At 34.5% G+C, this 24,140-nt stretch overlaps 1 protein-coding gene across 4 annotated transcripts in view; it reads right to left on the bottom strand.

Moving 5' to 3' along the window:
• Positions 1-24,140, bottom strand: part of fus (epithelial splicing regulatory protein fusilli) — a 152,118-nt gene that overhangs the window by 3,014 nt on the left and 124,964 nt on the right. For 2 of the 4 annotated variants that reach the window (XM_073992687.1, XM_073992686.1), the window contains exons 11-12: positions 23,845-24,085; positions 3,159-3,430 (exon numbers count right to left, since the gene is read on the bottom strand). In XM_073992687.1, coding sequence (XP_073848788.1) covers positions 3,159-3,430; positions 23,845-24,085 — 513 coding nt within the window. Of the gene's footprint in view, positions 1-3,158; positions 3,431-21,196; positions 24,086-24,140 lie in introns of those variants that run through there. The other 2 variants (XM_073992685.1, XM_073992684.1) reach the window with 1 other exon arrangement.

Below are 24,140 nucleotides of genomic sequence, written 5' to 3'. Positions count from 1 at the left end.
TTTAAAAAATGTTTTCCGTTTTTAATAAATAACAGAAAATGCACTAATTGTTTATTGAAAAAACCAGTAACAGTTTATTTAAAAAAATAAACTTTCAATAATGGTTTAGTTTTTAAAAAAACATTTTTAAATAATTGTTTATTAAACAAATACATTTATTCAATACTCTTTTGTAAATATTTTTCAACAATTGTTTATTTAATTTTTTGAATAATCGTGTATTTTTTAATAAATATTTTTTCAATAATAAAAAAATATTTTTAATACTAAAGTATATATATTTTCAGTATTTGTTTATTCAAAAAAAAATATTTTTCAAAAATAAACAAAATGATTTTTCAATTATAGCGAAAAAAATGCAATAATCGTGGATTTTTTTAAAAAAATATTTTTCAATAATCGTGAATTTTTTAACAAATAGTTTTTCAAAAAACGTGGATTTTTGAAAAAATATTTTTTCAGTAATCGTGGATTTTTTAAAAAATTATTTTTTCACTAAACGTGGATTTTTTAAAAAATATTTTTTCAATAATCGTGGATTTTTAAATTTATATAAAATATTTTTTCAATAATCGTGGAATTTAAAATTTTTGAAAAATATTTTTTTAATAATCGCAGTTCGTGGATTTTTATTTTTTTTAATAATCGTAGATTTTTGAAAAATATTTTTTTAAATATTTATATTTAATCGTATATTTTCAAATTTTTAATTTTTGTTTTTCAACAATCGTAGATTTCTAAATTGTTCTTCAATAATCGTTTATTTAAAATTTTTTTCATTTTTATTCAAAAATTTTTTTTTTAATTTTTATTAAACAAAAATGTTATAAAAAATATTTTTTTAATAATCGTGGATTTTTTTAAAAATATCTTTTCTATATTTTTTTCTTTAAATATTTTTTTAATATTCGTGGGTTTATTAAAAAATAAAAAAAAATATTTTATTATTATTGAAAAAACAATTATCGTGGATTTTTTAAAAAATATTTTTTCAATAATCGTGGATTTTTTAAAAAAAAAATATTTTAAAAAATGTTTGTTCCATAAACTGGATTTTTTAAAAAATATTTGTTCATTAATCGTGGATTTTTTTAAAACAATATTTTTTCCATAAACATGGATTTTTTAAAAAAAATATTTTTTCAATAAACGTGGATTAAAAAAAAAATATTTCTTCAATAATCGTGGATTTTTTAAAAAATATTTTTTCCATAAACTTGGATTTTTTAAAAAATATTTTTTCAATAATCGTGGATTTTTAAAAAAAAAAATATTTTTTCCATAACATGGATTTTTTAAAAATTTTTTTTTTCCATAAACTTGGATTTTTTAAAAAATATTTTTTCAATAATCGTGGATTTTTTAAAAAAAAATATTTTTTCCATAAACATGGATTTTTTAAAAAATATTTTTTCAATAAACGTGGATTTTTTAAAAAAAATATTTTTTCCATAAATATGGATTTTTAAATTTATATAAAATATTTTTTCAATAATCGTGGAAATTTAAATTTTTGAAAAATATTTCTTTAATAATCGCAGTTCGTGGATTTTTATTTTTTTAATAATTATAGATTTTTGAAAAATATTTTTTTAAATATTTATATTTCATCGTAGATTTTGAAATTTTAATTTTTGTTTTTCAACAATCGTAGATTTTTAAATCGTTCTTCAATAATCGTTTATTTAATTTTTTTTTTAATTTTTATTCAAAAAAAAATTTGTTAATTTTTATTAATCAAAAATGTTATAAAAAATATTTTTTTAATAATCGTGGATTTTTTTAAAAATATCTTTTCTATATTTTTTTAATATTCGTGGGTTTAAAAAAAAATATTTTATTATTATTGAAAAAACAATGATCGTGGATTTTTTAAAAAATATTTTTTCAATAATCGTGGATTTAAAAAAAAAAAAAACTATTTTAAAAAATATTTTTTCAATAATCGTGGATTTTAAAAAAAAAAACTATTTTAAAAAATATTTGTTCCATAAACTGGATTTTTTAAAAAATATTTGTTCAATAATCGTGCATTTTTTAAACAAAAATATTTTTTCCATGAACATGGATTTTTTAAAAAAATATTTTTTTAATAAACTTGGATTAAAAAAAAATATTTTTTCAATAATCGTGGATTTTTTAAAAAATATTTTTTCCATAAACTTGGATTTTTTAAAAAATATTTTTTCAATAATCGTGGATTTTTAAAAAAAAATATTTTTTTCCATAAACATGGATTTTTTAAAGAATATTTTTTCAATAAACGTGGATTTTTAAAAAAAATATTTTTTCCATAAACATGGATTTTTAAATTTATATAAAAAATGTTTTCAATAATCGTGGAATTTTAAATTTTTGAAAAATATTTTTTTAATAATCGCAGTTCGTGGATTTTTGTTTTTCAACAATCGTAGATTTTTAAAGTGTTCTTCAATAATCGTTTATTTAATTTTTTTTTCATTTTTATTCAAAAAAACATTTGTTAATTTTTATTAAACAAAAAGGTTTAAAAAAATATTTTTTTAATAATCGTGGATTTTTTTAAAAATATCTTTTTTATATTTTTTTTTAAATATTTTTTTAATATTCGTGGGTTTTTTAAAAAATAAAAAAAATATTTTATTACTATTGAAAAAACAATTATCGTGGATTTTTTAAAAAATATTATATATATTTTTTCAATAATAGTGGATTTTTAAAAAAAAAAATTACAAATCGTGGATTTTTTAAAAAATCTTTTTTTATAATCGTGGATTTTTTAAAAAATATTTTTTAAAATCCTGGATTTTTTAAAAAATATTTTTTTTTAATAATCGTGAATTTTTTAAAAATATTTTTTCAATAATTGTGGATTTTTAAAAAAATAAATATTTTTTTTAATAATCGTGTATTTTTTAAAAAAATATTTTTTTAATAATAATGGATCTTTTAAAAAAATATTTTCTTAAATAATCGTGGATCTTTTTAAAAATATTTTTTTTAAATAATCGTGGATTTTTAACGAATATGTTGAAAATCAGTTACATTGGAAGACCTTATAAGGGGCGTTGGGTGAAATCTACCTTCATCAGCGTTTAACATGGAGCAATATAGATAAGCATAAAGGTTCAAAGTTTCAATTTTGAACAAGGTTTACTAAAACATCAATATTTACCTACCATAGGTGGCCCATGACTGCCAGGAACGTGTGTGGGCGAATGTGTCGGTTGATTGAAGTATGTTGTTGGCGAAACGGGAGGACTTGGATATGGCCAATAGACTACTGGATGAGGATAAAATGCGGCCGCATGTGGTGGTGGGGGTGGTGGAGCTGCTGCTGGATGTGTAGGGCCATGAGGATGATGTGCACGATGGGGAGCTGCCAAAAGGGGACCAGGTGGTGGTGGAAATGGACCAAAATGACCAAAGGGAGGACCCAAAACGGAAGCACCTAAGGAATTAAAATAAATATTTTAATTAAATAACTTAAAAAATAATATTTTGATAATTAATAAAAAATATTAAAAAAGTTTTTCAAAATTTATTTTTAAAATATTTGTTTTAAAAAACTGTGTTAATTTATTAAAAAACGGGAAAACTAAAATAGAAGAATTTTTGTGTAAGTAACAAGTGATACGTTTTTCTTCTTTAGTAATTTAATTTTTTCTCCTCTTCTTCTCTGTTCTTTCTCTTTTTTCTTCTTCTTCAAAAATAGTTAATTTTAGGGGAAAAGTTATGTGTTAGAGCATAAAGTGATAGATCAGACAGGATAGTAGATTATAGATACATACATAGAAAGAAAAAATAATAATTATATATAAAAAGCACTCACCGTAGCAAATTTATTTTTAGAAAACATTTAAATTAAATATTTACCAGTGAACCGACCCACCATGATAAAGAGGACTCAATTGCAAATTTGCATTGGTTTTGCATTTGCGTTTTGTTTTTTTTTTTAATTTTTATGCCACCAGCACCACCATAAGAGTAGAATTACAACTGACACAACTCTGGACCAGAAACATACGTACGATGATGAATTTGTTGTTGTTTGATTTTTGTGGAGTAGTAGTAGTAATAGTGGTAGGAGTAATACTTAAGTTTAGTAGTTGGCTAAAATTCGTTTTTCTATTTTTTTTATTTTCAACGAACATGAAAAACACGCACATACACACGTTATAAAGATAGCTGCCCATGAATAGGTTACACCTTTGTTGTTGTTTTCTTTTCTTGCAACCAAACCTCTTTGATGTGAAAAGCAGGCCTAACATCTAAATTTCGAGGTGCAATAAATTTGTTATTTATCTTCTCTTTTTAAATTTTAGAGTTTGCTGAGTATTTTAAAAATTTAATAATATTAAACGTTACATTGGATATAAAATTTTTTGCTAAATAAAATTTTTTTAGATGTAACAAGACAGTCAGGGGTCCTCACGCTTTTATAATTTTTAAGGTGAAATCTTTATCGGTAATAACAAACAAACGACTAACCTAAAATAACAGAAAAATTTATAGCAAACCCCAACTATTTGGAAGAATCCAATCCAATGTGGATCACGCAATAAGTCATCATAAACTAGTGAACATAACATTTTTTGTGGTCGATAAAAACCCCTCAACTAACTGCTAGCCACAATTTCGGCGTATTTCGACATTACTTCTCTTCAAAGTGGCGTCGTACATATCCGACACACCATTTTCGTGAGTAGTGCAAGTTATGCCTTCTCAAAAAACTCGGGTTCAGCTGTACGCGCGCCGAAAAATTTTTGGACTGTGCGTACTCATGCTTTTTTGTAAAATTGTATCACTCACGAAACATGCGTGTCACGATCGTGCCTAACATTTTGTTTAAAAATCTTTTCAAATCGCTGTTTTAGTGCGTGAAATTGCATAAATATGTTGGTCAGTGTTCGTGAATGTTCGAGCCTAATTTGTTTAGCACGCGTCCATTTTTAGTCGGAATTGTAAACAGTGGTCCTAATTATTCCACAAACTGACCCAATCAAAAAACCATAGTCCTTTTTAAATTGCAAAAATAAAAATTGGGCTGGAATATAATTATATCGGGTAACAAGGACCTCAAAAACTACTGTAAACATTAGCGCGAGAGGTTTAAGAAGTGGTGACCCGACATTTCGGGGCCCATACCTCAGAAAGTGTTGACTTCCCTTGGCAAAAAAAATTGTATACTGTTCTCGTCAGGACCACAATGACTATAACATTTCAACACGATCCGATAATGTGGCCTTTAAGTGGATTAAAGGGCAAAAGTGTTAAACTTTTACGGGTTCATCTTTGAATTGGATCTTATTTAGGGAGTCAGCAATTTTAGTTGTTCAACGTAGAATTTCTTAGAGCTTTTGGGTCGTAAAGTCTGGAAGCATGGAGTTGCCCACGAAAAAAAATAAGTCAATGTCATGAGAATAACAAGGACTGTTTCGACGAACAGCCCTTACACTGCACTTAGCGAAATTTTTAAACTTTTGTGAGGGAGGTACCGGAAGGAGTAGTTCCACATAATCGAACATGATCTAAGTTTAAGAGAAATACTTCCATGTTCGTGCCCACCAGGCATTTCAGTTGGTTACAGTAGCATTATTAAGAACTTTTGGATCATTACGACAGGAAGTATGGACCTTCCCACGAAAAACGTTATATCGCTGTAAACAGAATCTCAAATACTAACTTCGGCAAACATGTCAAAAGAACCCTCGAACAGCCTTTAGACTGCATTTAAGCGAAAATTTCGAACTTTTTTGAGAGTACCCGGAGCTCTTGTCTGATATGGACCTTCTTAGAACTTGATGCACGTTTGGAAGAAATTTTACGATGTGCTAAGTTTCGGACAAAACGGATACTTAATTCGTAAATAATCGTGCTCATCAATCATTTTAGTTGGTGTCCGCAGGGGTTTTAGAGTTTTTGAGCCATTATCTCAGGAATTATGGACTTGTCCTCGAACAAAATTGTACCGTAATATGGGGCAGGGAGGACAACCCTCTGCAAAAAATTTCAAAATGAACCAAGACATATCCTAAAACTCTAAAACATTTGAATAAGGGCTAATTCAAATGTAATCTATGTAATCTACGAGGACGCCCAAACCAGAATCAGGAAGACTGGGATGGTTCACCTGACATATCCATGGTGTCACCTGGTCTGACGAATGAAATTACTTGGCAACCCGTCATTTCCCTTGGGTCGGATCATCTCCATCAATAGACGACCCGACTTCATAAAATCTGAACGCCGTACTTTCCTTAATCATGGGAAAGCCAATTGGCCAATCCTGAGATCTCACGTCCCAATGCTTTAACGGACTGTCAATCACTCTGATGTTCATGGAAGAATATCCGCTACATTATCACTGTTGCAAGCGCTAGTCATATTTCTGTTGGTCGAATTTATGAAATGGGCACAACTCCGAAATGTATTCGAGTATAAAGTGAAATTCGCTCGAATTCAAGTGGAAGAACTCCTGAGAGTAGATACAGGAAATCGGACACCTGTAATGCTTAACGACGTACTTGTGACAGATCTGAAGAAGTGCTCGGGTTATTTTACCCGACAATTTTGTAGACACCCGATAGCGACCGGACGACTTTTACGATTTAATTCAGCCGATGAACTACCATAGTTTACGATGGACGAAGCATCCGAAGTTCGTAGTGACTTCGGAACGATTGGTTTGCTGGGCAATAGCAAAGATATAAGTTGCAACACGGGTTATGGAGGAAGCACATAATTGTTGAGGTGACGGCCCCTGGTCGAAAATTCCTCCGAGTCAATCCGGTGCATAGAACCGGCCGTCGCGGGATTGTGTACATACCGCCGATGAATAGCTGCGCCCGGCGTTATATGCCCAATATTAGTTTGCTTTTAGAGGGCGATAACCGTCATGCCCATCATGAGCTTTGGCATTCCGTCCAAGGTAATGACCAGAGTACAGGGTACAGCGCTGACAGAGCAAATCGATAGCTCCACGGTTTGCGCGGTGAATGAAATGGAAACTGCCACAGCTCGCCAGATATCACCATTGTGGCACCAGGACTTATCCTGGCAATCCGTCATTTCCCTAGTTCGGACCACCTCCCTATCATCGTCTCCGTAAACAGACCACCCGACTTCATAAACTCTGAACGCCGTACTTTCCTGAACCATGGGAAAGCTGATTGGCAAGGTTTCAGAGAATTTACCAATCACCGCTTCAGACAACTGCCCACCCCCTCAGATCCTCGGGTAGCTGAGAGAACTTTCCGAGACATCATCACTAAAGCAGCCGCTCGCTACATTCCTGCTGGTCGAATACCCGAAATAAGACCAAATATCCCAGCAGAGGCGAAGGGACTAGCAAATGAACGTGATGAGCTTCGCTGTACGAACCCCGAAGACCCAAGAGTTAGATAACTTACTCTTTAAGTCAACAGGCTAGTAGGCGAACATAAGCGGAAAAAGTGGCTAGATCATCTGAAGCAATGCAACATTGGTGCAGGAATAATTAAATTGTGGGCAACGGTTAAATCACGCTCGAGTCCGGAAAAGAAGGATGACAGAACGGCTGTTACTTTCAACGGCGTGACAGTAACTGACCCAAAGAGGTGCGCGTGTTATTTTAACCGGCAGTTCATAGAGCACCCCGAGGGCGAAGAGAAGTGTGCTACGCCGTATAAGAAGATCTCTTCCAGCTACCACCACAATTTACGATCAGCGCTGTTGCAGATGCCATCCGAAACGCTAAATCATCCAAAGCGTTAGGCCCGCACCGAATATCGATGGTAATGCTTAACCAGCTGGATGAACCTGGAGTTGAGTGTTTAACAAGTGTTCTCAACCTATCGTTAGCCACCCATGTTGTACCAGATGCCTGGAAAGTTGGCAGGGTGGTCCCGTAACCGAAGCCTGGCAAGGATGCCAGCAGAGGTGAATCGTACAGGCCGATTTCACTCCTGTCGCCAGTAGCAAACATCCTAGAGGTGCTACTCCTCCCCACGATGAGAAGGTGTTTACCAGTTGCCCAACATCAACATGGATTTCGGAAAATGCATAGTACTACGACAGCATTAGACACCATGAAAATATGAAAATATCCGCCGCTAAATCCACAGCCACGCTGCTCACCACATGGACGGCTGAGATGAGGCGCCCACTGAACATATTGGTCGATGGTGCACTGATTGCGACAACCAACTACCCCAAAATACTGGGTGTAACGTTCGATAGCATGTTCAAGTCGTTCGCGCATGGCACAGCTATTTGCAATAAGATCAGAAGTAGCAACAAGGTTCTCAAGTCGCTGGTCGGCAGCACTTGGGATGCTGATAAAGAAACCTTGTTGACCACCTACAATGCAATAGGCCGGTCTGTGGTAAGCTATTCGGCGCCAGCGGCGGTGGTCTGCAAAGGTTAGCGCATCGCAGTGGAAGAAGATTCAAACCTGCCTCATGACACCAGTGGACCATCTTCATGAGGAGGCGAAGGTTTTACCGTTGCGTCAGCACAATCAGATCTTGTCGATGCAGTACCTGTTTGGGTGTTACCGCAGTGAGCATCCCTGTCACGATTTAATGGACAGGCTCCCCCACCCAGGCACGTCAGGAGAGACCTTCATGATCTAGAGAGAGAGGTCCAAAGGTATAAAAGAGAACCGCTAGATCAACGAGCCTATCAGGCAGGCTTGAATCGCATTCACACCAACAGTGATGCTAGCATTAGACCTGACTAAAGCATATAAAGCGGTTAGTCATGCTAAGCTGTTTGAGGATGTCGAAGGTAGTACCCTGCGGCCTTGTTTAAAACGTTAGGTCACTAACTTTATGTGTGAAATCCACACACACGAAATTGCCTATCTCATCAATTCCACGCGAGGAATATGAAAATATCCGGTAGGTATGAAGCTACCACTGAATGTGCAGAAGAAAATCCAAAATTTCAGCTAAATCGGTTAGAAAATTTGGCGAAAATAGTTCAAAATTCCGAAAATCGGGAGGTACGTTTATATGGGGGCTATACCTAAACATGGACCTATAATGAACATTTTGTGCAAGGAGGTATTTTGTTCACAAATGCAAATTTTCAACCAAATCGGTCCCACTAAATGTGCAGGAGAAAATCCAAAATTACAGCTGAATCGGTTGGAAAATTTGGCGAAAATAGTTCAAAATTCCGAAAATCGGGAAGTACGTTTATATGGGGGCTATACCTAAACGTAGACCTATAGTGAAAATTTCTTGCAAGGAGGTATTTTCTTCACTCAGAACTCAAAATGCAAATTTTCAACCAAATCGGTTGGAAAATATGTCTAAATTCGTCAAAATAGCAAAAATCGAGCGGTACCTTTATATGGGGGCTATACGTAAATGTGAACCTACATCCACTACAATTTTTTATCTTTTTGCCTCGTTATAAACCTATGTTTAAAATTTCGGGGCGGTAGTTCGATTAGAACTATTTTTGGCACTCCTTTCCATACAAGTGGGGCCACTGTGAGCATCCTCAATTTTTACTGCTCAAAATGCAAAATTACAACTAAATCGGTTGAAAAATTTGGCACAAATAGTTCAAAATTCCGAAAATCGGGAGGTACGTTTATATGGGGGCTATACCTAAACGTTGACCTATAGTGAACATTTTTTGCAAGGAGGTATTTTGTTCACTCAGAACTCAAAATGCAAATGTTCAACCAAATCGGTTGAAAAATATGTCTAAATGCGTCAAAATAGCAAAAATCGAGCGGTATCTTTATATGGGGGATATAGGTAAATGTGGACCTACATCCACTACAATTTTTTTATCTTTTTGCCTCGTTATAAACCTATGTTTAAAATTTCGAGGCGGTAGTTCGATTAGAACTATTTTTGGCACTCCTTTCCATACAAGTGGGACCACTGTGAGCGGCCTCAATTCTCACTGCTCAAAATGCAAAATTACAACTAAATCGGTTGGAAAATTTGGCAAAAATCGCAAAATACCGAAAATAGGGCGGTACCTTTATAGGGCGGTACATTTTTTGCAAGGAGGTATCTTGTTCACTTAGAGCTCACAATGCAAAATTTCAGCCAAATCGGTTGGACAATATGTCTGAATTCGTCAAAATACCAAAAATCGAGCGGTATCTTTATATGGGGGATATACGTAAATGTGGACCTACATCTACTACTAATTTTTGCCTCGTTATAAACCTATGTTTAAAATTTCAAGGCGGTAGTTCGATTAGAACTATTTTTGGCACTCCTTTCCATACAAGTGGGACCACCGTGAGCGGCCTCAATTCTTACTGGGTCAGAACTGATGACGTAAGGCGAAACATCTGCCTAGCAAGCAATAACGGTCCGCATGTTGAAATATTCAACCAAACCAATCCTATTCACTTGGAGTTGAAAACATATCAACGTATACATGTGAAGGACGAGTAGCTGCTACAAAAACAGACAGACGGATTGACGAGGCTTAATCGACTCCACTTTGTATGAAACGGATTGCGTCCCAACATACTTGGAGTCCAAAACCATTATTTCGATGAGGTGTATTTTTGATCGAATCAAAGTGTCCCAAGGGAAATAAAATTGCGTGAAAAAAATCATTACTTAAAATCTGTACCAATATTTGTTATGAAATGGTAATAAAAGTATCTTCGATTCATTTGTTTTTGTATTAACTGCCAAATTATTTTTTTTAGATACTCAAAAAAGTTTTAAGGAGCCTCTATTAATATCGATATTCATTTTGATGCTAATTCATGTGAGTATGACTTCTTTCTAATCAAAAATATTGAGTTAGTAAGTGCCACCGTGCTGCAATAGTTACAATGCTCGACTTGCCCTCTGAATGCCCGTGATACCCAGGCTAGATAATATAAGAAAGCAGCAGTGACAAAAACACCTCAGTCGTGCAAAAATTCTTTACAAGCGATATCGTTGGAGAGTTCCTTCGAATTCGAAACTTAACTCACTGATATCAGAGACAACTCCCCTCGTCCCAGCAGGAATGTTCGTGGGAAATAGTTGGAAAATTACACAAATTTTAGCAAAAATCTGAAAACAAAATTCTGCTCACAATTGTAGATCGATCATATTACAAATTTGGAAGAAAATGATAATGTTCCAAAAATGATAGTATGAGAAATAGCACCATAAACCAAAATCATAACCAAACCAATGTAACGTTTAATATCAATTTAAAAAAAAAAATATGAAAATAGTCTTATTTTAACACTTAACTTATAACTTTTTTAAATAATGTTAGCACCAATCTAGAAAAGATTTAAGATAAACTAAAGCTAAAGGGAAATTTGTGATTTCATTTTTAAGGTGATGCATTTTTTTTAAAGCACGCAGCCAACCAACTATGACTGCAGCCCCAACCAAAATGTTACCAAAAAGTTTAGACAACCATGGCGTGTTTTCTTTTTCTTTTGCTAGAGAACAATGTGACCGGACGCTACAAGACACACACATACATATACAAAAAATGATCAATTAAATAGCAAATATCACTTAGAAAGTAGACTAGTTGAAGAAAAAAAAATGTTGTATTAAAGCCACCAACTGAAACCGTATAACTTTTTTTGAGCTGCAACCACCACATTGTTGTTGTTTTTGTTTTAGGTTAAAAAATATGAAAATTATCACACGTTACGACGTTGCTTTGCAAAAAATAGAAGAAGATAATAAGTAAATAAAAAAGGACACACACATTTAAAATGCTAAAAAAAAATAATAAAAGATAATGAAAAAAATGAGTTACCCACCCAACGATACCAAAAATAACTATGAAAGAAAGTTATACACACACACAAACAAAACTAAATTTTGAAGAAATTTTTTGTTGTTTTTAATGAATGTATATTATTGTAGTTGTTGTTGTTTATATATAGAGTATGTAAAAATGTTTAAAGAAGAAAAAAACTATGCTAATATTTAAAAATAATAATTAAATTAAAAATATTGTCAAAAAAATATTTTAATTTTTTTTCTATTAATATCAAAATGAAAACTTATTTTTTTAGTTAAAAAACTTGGGGTTAACCATTGTTTTTTGTTTTCTTAAAAAAAATTAAATATGTTCCCCTTCCAAATTCCAATACACAATAAGTACATACATATGCCAAGAATTGAGAATTCTTTTTGGGTCAAGCATGGGAAGTATTTGTAAGATATCCAATATTTGGCTAAATCTAGAAAATAAAAGCAATTTTGTCTTAAGGCACAAATAGGTCCCTACTGGGCCTGTGCTCCTTTTCTAAGGTGACCAAATACAAAAAATACACCACAACAAAATCTAGACACAACTAATATTTGCACGGTGGATAGAAAATAAATGCAAACAACAAACAATACATTTTTACCTTTTTAAAAATAAATAATATATTGTTTTATATTTTGTTATATTAAAACAAAATCCAAAATAGATTTATTAAGCAGTGCAAATATTGTCTATGTCGAAAAAATAACTTATTTTAAACATTTTATACCAAAACCCAAAAATGTGATGCCTATCACATATCAAATAATTGTGTATTAAAATCTTGAAGAAGAAAATATTTAAATACGTACGTAAAAAAATGCATAATAAACTTAATAATAATGGAAAACCAATATGTGTTTTTTTTCTAAATTCTAATTGTTAATAACTCTATTGAAAGCATTTCCGCCTTTAGGGGTTTGCATAATTTATTCTACGATGTACATATATGTACTTTAAGTACAATTAAGTAAAACTTTAAGTTCAAAATCAGTTGCCAATATTTTAAAACATACATACATATTCGCATAGTTTCTATGAAAGAGAGAGAGAGAGAGAGATAAATGAGCTACATTTCTATAGGTGTTCAATACTCTGTTCCTTAAACAGAAAATATATGTATGTCACAGACTGGGTCCATTATTTTTTGTACTTATTTTCATCACATATGTGCATAACATCAAGAAAAATCTGACTTCAATCAAATCTAATGTTTAATTTTCTAAATAGTGGTTTTTGGTCAATTTAGTCGTCCAAATGTGCCAACTGGTCTGTCTGTAGGAGCTGTGAAAACACGTGGTTAATACCCTAGACAGACGGCAGCGTTAATTTGCATTAACTGCCTTAATTCAAATTAATTCGTGCATTATCCACATTCTTAATGCACAATATCAAACTGAATTTAGAGGGCATTTAGGTATTTCAATATGGCAATACCGTAGAAGAGAGCCCATATTCATATGATGGAGAGAGCATATCATGCTCTGAGGCACAAGGAAAACAAAAAATACAGTGCAAACAACAACAAAACAGCAATCAGCTGTTTCCTAAATGCAGAAACTGTCGTCTGTCAGGCTAAAATTAAATGCACATCTTAATGCAAATTAACACTGCCGTCTGTCTGGGGCAGCGTCAGGCGAGAGAGTGCCCACGTGCGCTCATTTATCGTTGCCCTCTCCACACACACAATTCAACCCATTGAAAAATCATGCACTCACACAATGACACCCCGTAAAGAATGCAATAGAAAAGTATGGTGCCTGACGCTGATCTAGGGCAGCGTCGCCCAAGAATTTTCATTAATGTTTTAGTGTGTGTATGTATGAGTGAAGAAAACAACAACCACATGATGTTTATTGTTTGTTTTTATTCACTTTCACTGTAAGTCAGTAACTCGTCGTCATGGCCAACAATGACTGCTCCACGTTCGTTGATGATAAACATTACCAACGTCGTCAGTAGAACGGATGCAAGAAATGGCTACAGTGGATGATCAATTTTCGAAGAAACTCATCTTTAGTGATGAGGTACATTTACACCTCAGTGGATTCGACAGTAAGCTGAATTGCCGCATTTGGACGAACGATAATCCAAGAAAGATTGTCGAAAAAACACAAAGAGTGACTGTTTGGTGCGTTTAATGGGCTGGCCGTGTTATTTCACGTGGTGGCGATGTCAATTTGCCGCCAATATCATTGGATTTGACATCGTTCCTTCTTTGGGGTTATTTAAGAGCAAAGGTATACTTCGATAAGACAGAAGAATTTCTGAAAAATTTCCGATTCTGATGACGAATTGGTACCGAATTCGGTACCAAATTTGTACGAACGTGGTCACCGAATTCGGAAAGAATTTTCTAAAGAAAACCCTAAAAAACTATTTGAGTTTCGCGACGAATTCGGTCCGAATTCGGAAGTAAATTCTTGGAAAATTCGGAGAAAAAATAGATTTTCTGACAGAATTCGGTCCGAATTCGAAAATAAATTCTGGAAAATTTCGGGGAAAAGTTTAGATTTTCTGAAAAAAAAAATTCGGAAAAAATTCTGACGCTGATGCCTTTGGTATTGACACAACACGTGTAGTGCTGTACAGAACAAACCCCACTCAGAGGCAATGTACACGAGTATGTTGAAGCTATCAACACTAGCTTGAATTATTATATGTTACATTTATATTAAAAAAAATTAAAAATTGTATATGCGAATTTTAAAACCTGTCATTTTGTTTTTCGACAACCACTGAACAAAAAAAATCCCGTAGAAAATCGATTAGATGTCGAAACGAATTCAGAATGTCGAGTCTTAAGAGATTCTTAAAAAAAAAACTTATAGAAAATCGGTTCAATTTCAAGAAAAAATATTAGAGAAATCGGCAAAATCAGAGCCCTCGGAAAAAATTTTTAGCTGGGTTATCAAAATAACAAGTATCAGCGGTGGTGCTCAAAATATTTTGTGCACTAGTCTCTCTAAGCGAGTCTTTCCTTTGCTGAACCACGACAGATGAGAATACAGAGAACATATGTTGTTGTTGCAGTCACGTTAACGTATGTGGATGATCTTGGCCGAGTATTAGTGATTTTTCCGAGAGAGATATAGCCTCAGCTTGTGTGAATATTGAAACTTTCAACCAGCATGAGGCAAAAAGGGGAACACGTGCCCTTGATGCGGTGGTGCTCAAAATATTCTGTACATTAGTCTCGCTGAGATAGTCTTTCTTTTGCTAACCCACGACAGATGAGAATAATGAGTACGAATGTTGTTGTTGTAGTCACGTTAACGTATATGGGTGATCTTGGCTGCCTTGATGAGAGTAACAAAAAAATAACCACCATTTAGTCTTCACTCAGAAGTTAACGAAGAAGGTTGTGCCGTCGCTTTTTTCCATGACTTTTAATTTTAGCAATGCATTAACCCACATGATGTTTGTGGAGATAGCGAAATTTACGCTATCGATGTCGTATGCGTGTGACCGCACATACTTCATTTGTATTGGTGCCAATGTCTGCTTTCATCTATGGCAGCGATCGACATACAACAAAATTTGAGCAAACACTGTTGTCATTGTGTGAGTGCATGGTTTTCCAATGAGTTAAATTGTGTGAGTGGCGATAGAAACTCTCTTTGCTTGCTCGCGAGTAAAGCCGCTGCCGAAGGCTGATCTATGGACAGATCGAACATAGGGCTTTACACAACTTTTACGGCATTTATCTTAATGATTGCTTGCTAATAAATTTGATTTGGATTAAAGCGCTAATGTGTTCAACATTTTCGGAGGAAGTACTTAAGGAATGGACCGACATAGTCCATCTTGAACTAAATCTAATTTTGGAAGTGATTCCTTCCGACAGATATTGTCGCATTCAGCCGTTTTAGTTAGTCACCGTTTGATTTTCGAGAGCCTTTGGGAGTCTATAGGGTTTAATCGATTCCGCCAGAGTCTTTTAGAGTTTTTGGACTATTACCTCAGGAAGTACATATGGACATAAGGTGCTGCAAAAAATTTCGAAACGATCCGAGACATCCCTTTTGCGAACAATTTTAGAATTTTGCCTGGGAGAAACCCGAAAGAATGGACCCATATAGTCCATATTTGGACCTGATCTATGTCTGCAATTAATATGTGATACAAAAATTTGAGAAAAACGGATTGACAGGAAGACTCGACCAGTGGACAGGCGACAGGACCGAAATTATGGGCAAGGACTGTAAGGTCTGTTTAGCATAGCCTGTAGAAACAAAGTAGGGAGATCCTAGAACATCTGAAAAGGCTTTTTTTAGAAGAACAGTACCAGGACATATCCACGGAGGACATGCTCTACTAAGGAAGATGAGGGTAAAATGGAAGAAGGGACTCAAGTACACACAGCTGGCAGCAACACTAATTCCAGCCGGTACAATATTGATCGGCAAATTCCGATAAAAATGTCCGAGGCAGTGAATGCCACAGATACAGTGTCATATGATGGAAAATCCAAGGAGACCACAGCAACAGTCAATGACTCTAAAGACAGAACTTTAAAGATAATAGAAATACGAAGCTGTTACTCCGCTGGGTAGTTCTGTTCCGAAGCCGAACCCAAACTCGTAAGGAGTGAAGAAGCACAAAGAACACAACTCAAACCACAATAAGAAGCAATCATCTTCTGATAGGAAGAATCAAGTTCAGCAAAGAAAAAAGTCTGTGACCCATATAGTTAAAATAAATAAGCCAATGAATTCACCGTTGGACAGATGCAAAGTTGGCTATGCGTATGCAACCTCCCTAACCTTATATGTAATCAACATTAAATTACAATTTTTGTAAGTAACAGGTCATTTTGTTTTTCGACAACCACTGAACAAAAAAATCCCGTAGAAAATCGATTAGATGTCGAAACGAATTCAGAATGTCGAGTCTTAAGAGATTCTTAAAAAAATAACTTATAGAAAATCGGTCCAATTTCTAGAAAAAATATTAGAGAAATCGGCAAAATCAGAGCCCTCGGAAAAATTTTTTAGCTGGGTTATCAAAATAACAAGTATCAGCGGTGGTGCTCAAAATATTTTGTGCATTAGTCTCTCTGAGCGAGTCTTTCCTTTGCTGAACCACGACAGATGAGAATACAGAGAACATATGTTGTTGTTGCTGTCACGTTAACGTATATGGATGATCTTGGCTGAGTATCAGTGATTTTTTCCGAGAGAGGTATAGCCTCAGCTTGTGTCAATATTGAAACTTTCATCCAGCATGAGGCAAAAAGGGGCACATGTGCCCTTGATGCGGTGGTGCTCAAAATATTTTGTACATTAGTCTCTCTGAGATAGTCTTTCCTTTGCTAACAGATGAGAACAATGAGTACGAATGTTGTTGATGTAGTCACGTTAACGTATATGGGTGATCTTGGCTGCCTTGATGAGAGTAACAACAAAACGACCACAATTTAGTCTTCACTCAGAAGTCAATAAAGAAGGTTGTGCCGTCGCTTTTTTCAATGACTTTTAATTTTAGCAATGCATTAACCCACATGATTTTTGTGGAGAGAGCGAAATTTAGCCTCTCGATGTCGTATGTGTGTGACCGCATATACTTCATTTGTATTGGTGCCGATACCTGCTTTCATCTATGGCAGCGATCGACATACAACAACAAAATTTGAGCAAACACTGTTGTCATTGTGTGAGTGCATGGTTTTTCAATGAGTTAAATTGTGTGAGTTGAGAGAGAAACTCTCTTTGCTTGCTCGCGATTAAAGGCGCTGCCGAAGGCTGATATATGGACAGATCGACCATAGGGTTTTATGCAACTTTTATGTCATTTATCTTAATGACTGTGGAGGTTCGGAACAAATGCTTGCTAATAAATTTGATTTGGATTAAAGCGCTAATGTGTTGAACATTTTCGGAGGAAGTACTTAAGGAATGGACCGACATAGTCTATCTTGGAAGTAGATCTAATTTTGGGAGTGATTTCTTCCGACAGATATTGTCCCAATAAGCCCTTTTAGTTAGTCACCGTTTGATTTTCGGGAGCCTTTGGGAGTCTACGTCAAGAAACATGGTCTTGCCCATGAAAAAAATATCAGAATTGCAAGCACCACCTTCAATGAAAAGTTTTCAAAGTGGTCCTCAAAAAGCCTTTAAACTGCATTAAGGGAACATTTTGAACTTTTGTAAACAACATTTCGAATACCTACTTAAATTAAATTCTGTGGTCTGCAAAGTTTGTGCCAAATCTGATACTAAATTCGTAAGTTATAGATTTTAATTGATTTCGCCAGAGTCTTTTAGAGTTTTTGGACCGTTACCTCATGGACATAAGGTGCTGCAAAAAATTTCAAAACTATCCGAGACATGTCCTTATACTGCCCTTTTGCGAACAATTTTAGAATTTTGCGTGGGAGAAACCCGAAAGAATGGACCCATATAGTACATATTTGGACCTGATCTATGTCTGCATGTAATATTACATGTTGCACATTGTTGCTCGCTCAAATTTGTCGAGTAAAAAGTTTCTATAGAGAAAGATATTCAGCGCCATTTTTGTTCAAAGAGAAGTGAACATTTTGCAAATTTTTAGGATTACGGAAACGCATTTTGGGGAAAATGTGCAAAATGTTTTAAATGTGTAAAAACTTTTTAGTTCTGGAACGAAGCTATTATGTGATACAAAAATTGGATCAAGTCTGTTGATCCGTTTGAGAGTTATTGTGCGCATCAGCCAAGCAGATAGACAAACGGACTGACAAGACGACTCGACCATAGGACAGGCGACAGGGCCGAAAATATGGACAAGGGCTGTAAGGACTATTTAGTATAGCCTATAAAAACAAAGTAGGGAGCTCTTTGAACATCTGGAAAGGCTTGTTAAAGAAGAACAGTACCAGGACATATCCCCCGAGGACATGTTCTACTAAGGAAGATGAGGGTAAAATGGAAGAAGGGACTCAAGTACACACAGCTGGCAGCAACACTAGTTCCAGCCGGTACTATGTTGATCGGCAAATTCCGATAAAAACTTCCGAGGCAGTTATGCCACAGATACAGTGTCATTTGATGAAGAATCCAAGATGACCCCACCAACAGTCAATGACTCTAAGGACAGAACTATAAAGATAGTAGAAATACGTAGCAGTGATGTGCCGTAACTCCGCAAAGTCGTGGGTGAGGAGAAAGTGCATTCTGACGAGGAGGTCCACTTCTTTATCAAAAGCAAACTCAGGTACATGAGAAAATTTTTTTGAAAAAATTTACCCTCTGGTGGATAGAATCTTCTTCCGATAACATGTAGCTGCTCAAACTAAAGCCTCTAAGTAGAGATGACTAAGCCTACTACCACAAACAACGTGGTTGTGTCTAGTTCGGTTTTGTACCTTTGGACCAACCTAAAGCCGGCAATGCGATCAAAATTCTCCTTAACTTACTAATATTGTTATTAAATATGGACTTAATGGGCTTTATCATCGGCATTGCATCTGTCACTATCTACAGTCTGGACATTCTGAACTCCCAAGATTCATTTTGGGCCTTATGTACACTGGGCGTTATATCAGGGCGCCACTTTTCTAGGTTATTATTTTCACAAATTGTTTTATAAAAACACGACTTAAATATTTTTAGTTTTGAGCACATTTTACCCAATTTAATTCGATTTAATTCTGGGGAAATCTGGGCAAATGACTAGACTCTAAATGCGGCCATATCTGACAGTCCATAACATGTATCTAGTTTCGAGAGTAACATTAGCAGCTTCTTTTTGCAAACATTAGTTGACATCCATACCTATCTAATCTTTAGGTACGTACGTGGAGACAACTGGAAAATTTTAATATGTACGTCTTCAACACGGTTTCCCTTTTAAATGGGATTTCGGTCATAACTTATTTGTGTAATATGGATGATCAAGGAGCGTTATTGTGATAACAAGATGAGTAATAGAAATGAGTTCAAAATTAAATTCAAAGGTTTATATAAAGATACCACCATTTAACTGTTTTCTATATTCTCCTGTTTATTGTCATGTGTTTATGACATTATGCGATTATGTATGTATGATATAAAATTATTTTTTAATTAAAAAATAATTTAAAAAATTTAAAATATCGAATTTATCGAATTTAAGAACAAATGATGATATGAGTTATCAATATTTTCACAAAATTGCAATGAAAATAAAATTTGGACATAGTTTAACTAAAGGAGCTCAATTCTTGTTCTATGAATATTTCATAAAGGGAATAATACATTTTCAAGTAGAAAATACATGTCAAATGAAAAATTGTTAAAGAAATTAATTTTCATTTACAATTTTCATAGAACAAGAATCCAACCAGGGGCTCAATTCTGTTTCAATGAAAATGTGAAATGAAAACTTTTATAAAGGAGAAAACTGTCAAATGAAAAAAGTTATAAAGAAAATATTTTCATTTCATTTATCAATTTAAACTGATTTTAACAAAATTTAAATGAGGATTATTTTGATATTAATAACAGTTAAAAAATTAAGTTTTTTAAAGTTTGAAGTCGAATGTAGTATTTAATTTAAAAAATCATAAAATTTTTTTTCAAAAATTGCAACTTTGTGAAAATATGTATATCACATTTTATGTTTTCTTTTTGTTTCTTATATTTTGCAATGTTAAGTAGTTGTTGCTGTTGTTAACGTGCTATTATAACCAAAAAATTAGTGGAAGACATTAAGAAGATAAGACACATAGAGAGACATTTAGATGACAGGAAAGGTTTTCAATAGAGAGATAGAGTAAACCACTTTTTTCAACGATAGATCAATCAATCAATAATGTGGAAGTTCCAAATTCTGAGTTTTTGTTTTTAGTTTTTTTTCTTAATGAAATTCTATAACTAAGGCAATTAATATTTAAAACAATAATAATGATTATTAAAACTAGAAAAAATTAAATAATAGATTAAAAACAAAAATGATAAGAAACCAAACTCTAGGGTGATTTGATTTTTTGCTTCATATGTTGCTTATGATTTTTTACAATTTTTATTTGAGTTTTTTTTTTGTTTTTTGTCATCATGATGCAAGGACAAAAGCCCACGAAATCCAATATTTAAATAACCAAAAAATGTTGTTGATTTTATTTTTATGCCAACACCAGACGTTAATCAAACACGGTTTAACTTGGGATGAATAATTTCGTTTTAAATAAATTAAACAAATTAGGTATTTTTTAAAAATACCTAAAAGAATTGCACTTGTTGTGATTTTTTTAATATGGAGGGATTTGAATTTTTTAAGAATCGTAAAAAACGTATGTATATATATTGGGTTAAACAGTATTTGATTAACGTTAGCCTCTTTTTTGTTTGATGTTTTCGAATTTTAAACCAATTTTATGACCCATAGTTTGTTTTTCATTCCACATTAATTTTAGCTGCCAAATATTTAAGGTTAGCTTTCCAAAAAAATATAGTTGCTGGTTTTCTATTTTTTCTTTGTGCAAAAATATTTGTCTTTTACTTAATCCTTTGTAATGTTTTTTTTTTTTCTAAAAATTGTTGTTTACTTAAAAACTATGGAAAAATTCTAAGCTAAAAATAATTCAATTAATAAAAAATAGATATTTTGTAAACATAAAAATTAAGTTAAATATAGTTTAAAGGTTAACCCAAGGTTTAATAAAGGTTAAAGGTAATAGTGGGGGAAGGAAAATGAGGGGAAGAAGGATAAATGTTTTCAAACAAAATTATTGTTTTGTTTTTATTATTTATATAAATAATTTTGAAATATTGCAATCATTGTTATCGCAGCCCTCTTAAGCTGGCTGTAAGGCAAAATTTTAAGTATCATGGAAGCACTTACTTAGTTCTATAATGTAATGGAATGCATTGAGCAAAGTAATGGAGTTTTTAGTTTCTACCAAAATTGTTTGGTAAAACTATGTTATAAAAAAAATTAAATTATAAATTACGATTTTTAAGAACAGCTGCTAAGCAGTCTCTGTAGTTATGCTAAAGGTTGGTAAGACCCTGTTTTTTGTATTTAAAAGAAATATTCGATTTATATATGGGTCAAAATTTTCAAATTATAATGCAAGGAGGTGGTGTTTTGAGCAAATCGTGGTCTAGTTCAAAATGTAACCTCAAATTCATGGGGGAAATATCAAGGCATAATTGGAAAGACATAAGCTAAAAGTCAAGTAGTCACGTTGGGCGCGATTTCTGAATATACACCTCCCATTTGCTTTATCTCTTTGAACTTTTACAAAGCATATGGGTGTTGTGTAAAGAAACATGCAATTTTGAGGTGCATTCAGATTCCTGGGCTTTACCCCAACAGAATTTAATTCCTGCAGCAAATTTCGATGCTGGACCACTTCGAGTACTCTTATATCTCAATTAAGACCTATAACCTAACAAAATGTCATGAATTTAAAACATAACCTCAATTTTACAGCAGTCAGTTTGGGCGCCATTTCAAAATATTGACTTCCCATTCCAATGAAAAATTTTTTCAACATTTCTGATCGACCCCTAGACCAAAGCTTATGGATGTTGCGTGAAGAAACATGATATTTTGAGGTGCTTTATTAGGTTATTGAATATAATTCGCTGTTGGTAATTGCGATGCAGGGCCACTTCGTTAACTCTTAAGAAAATCTATAAAGTAAAACCTAAGAAAATGTCATGAATTTAAGATATAAACTCAAATTTACAGTAGTCAGGTTGGGCGCCATTTTAAAATATTGACTTCCCAACCCAATTATTATTATCGTTTTTTTTTTAAATTTCCAGTGGGCCCCCTATCTCAAAACTTATGTGTGCAAAAACCCTACAAATTCGAAATTCATTCAGATCTTCTGAGCCTAATTTATGTACTTGTGAACTCTGTAGAAGCTCTATAAATTAAGACCTATAACGTAAGAAAAAATGTCATGAAGAAAATTACTTATGACATAACCTCAAATTTTGCAACGAAAAACGCTTTAACCTCCCCGACTAAATATGGGCTACATTTTGAACCATGGGACAAGAAATCAAAGTTTGTTCTCAAAATTTCTTCTTGAAACATCGATTGAATCGAAATCGCCTTAAACACCCGGATTATAGAAATGATAAATATTACCCGGTGGTCGGGTTAGGGCCCTTTTGGCAGCACTAGCGGCTGCTGCATTGGCCTCATGCTGAAAGGCATTTTCATAGGATCTTTTCATGGAATGGGGCAATGTACCGGCGGCAGCTGCAGCGGCATTTGCTGCCGCAACAGCAGCATAACCACCACTACTAGCAGCTGCGGATTGTGGCATTTGTTGTGGCATCATACCAGCTGCAGCAGCTGCTGCCGCATATTGATAACTCTGTTGGGCTTGCATATAACCCAATGGGCTGAAAGTTTGGAAATAGGGTCTTGGCATAAACACGAATTGGGGCTGACCAGCAGCTGAGCCAGCGGCAAGCGCTGAATGAGCGGAGCCTGCGCTACTTGGTCCACCACCCATGGCAGCAACACCAGGATGCTGCATAAACAAGGGATTCAATTGGGTATACAATTGTTGATGATGCTGTTGTTGTTGCTGTTGCTGCTGATGTTGTTGCTGTTGATGATGTTGTTCAACAGCGGCGGCAGCAGCTGCCTGTTGGCGTGCCATTAAATTATGTTGAGCAATAAATTGAGCTTGTTGTTGAGCAATAAGAGCAGAATTGTGGGCAGCAGTTGCAGCAGCTGTGGGTGGTGGAGGCAAAGATAAATTGAAGGGGAAAGTCATGGCCGCCTGGGGGCTTACAGCCGAAGCTGTGGCTGTGTGCATCGCCAATTGATTTGGCGGTGAGGCAAGAGAGCCAACAGCAGCGGCAGCATTTTGTGCCGCAGCAGCTGCTGCCACGGCCGTTTGAGCCAAGGAGGGGTGTTGAACACTTGTGTGTGGAGCCCCAGGGGCAGTTAAATAAGGTGAAATGGCACCTGCCGCCGCAGCAGCGGCACCCAGTGGTACTGGTGGTGGTGCTCCAGCTGGTACGGCAACATGTGGTGGCTGTGCCAAGGCTGCAACAGCAGCAGCTACAGAGGACTGTGATTGCAAGGCATGAGCATGGGAATGAGGATGGGCATGGGCATGGACATGAGAATGAGCATGCGTATGAGGACTTATAGCTTGTGCGTTGGCCGGCGGTTGTTGTGCTAACATACCCGGTGATAATAATGATGGCTGCTTGCCACCAGCCAAATGTGGATGGGGATGGGCGGCAGGAACTGGTGATTGAAGGCCTCCGTTCAGGACCATATTCATGTCATCACCCGAACACTGGAACACTTCAATGTAACGGTATTTCTTGCCAAACACCATAAACTGGTGGTGTTTACGTTGGGCACACAAACGGGCCGATTCTTCGGAATCCATTTGTATAAAGGCTTCGCCGCTGGGTTGACCCTAAAGAAGAAGAAAACAGTTTTCTTAATCATGAAGTCTAAAAAATAAGTCTAAG

The sequence above is a fragment of the Musca autumnalis genome, unplaced genomic scaffold, assembly GCF_047663935.1.
Source record: "Musca autumnalis isolate F117 unplaced genomic scaffold, ASM4766393v1 scaffold_5, whole genome shotgun sequence".
NCBI classification, from domain to species: domain Eukaryota; kingdom Metazoa; phylum Arthropoda; class Insecta; order Diptera; family Muscidae; genus Musca; species Musca autumnalis.
The sequence above is the reverse complement of the archived record's forward strand: the minus strand, read 5'-3'. Positions and strand labels throughout refer to the sequence as shown.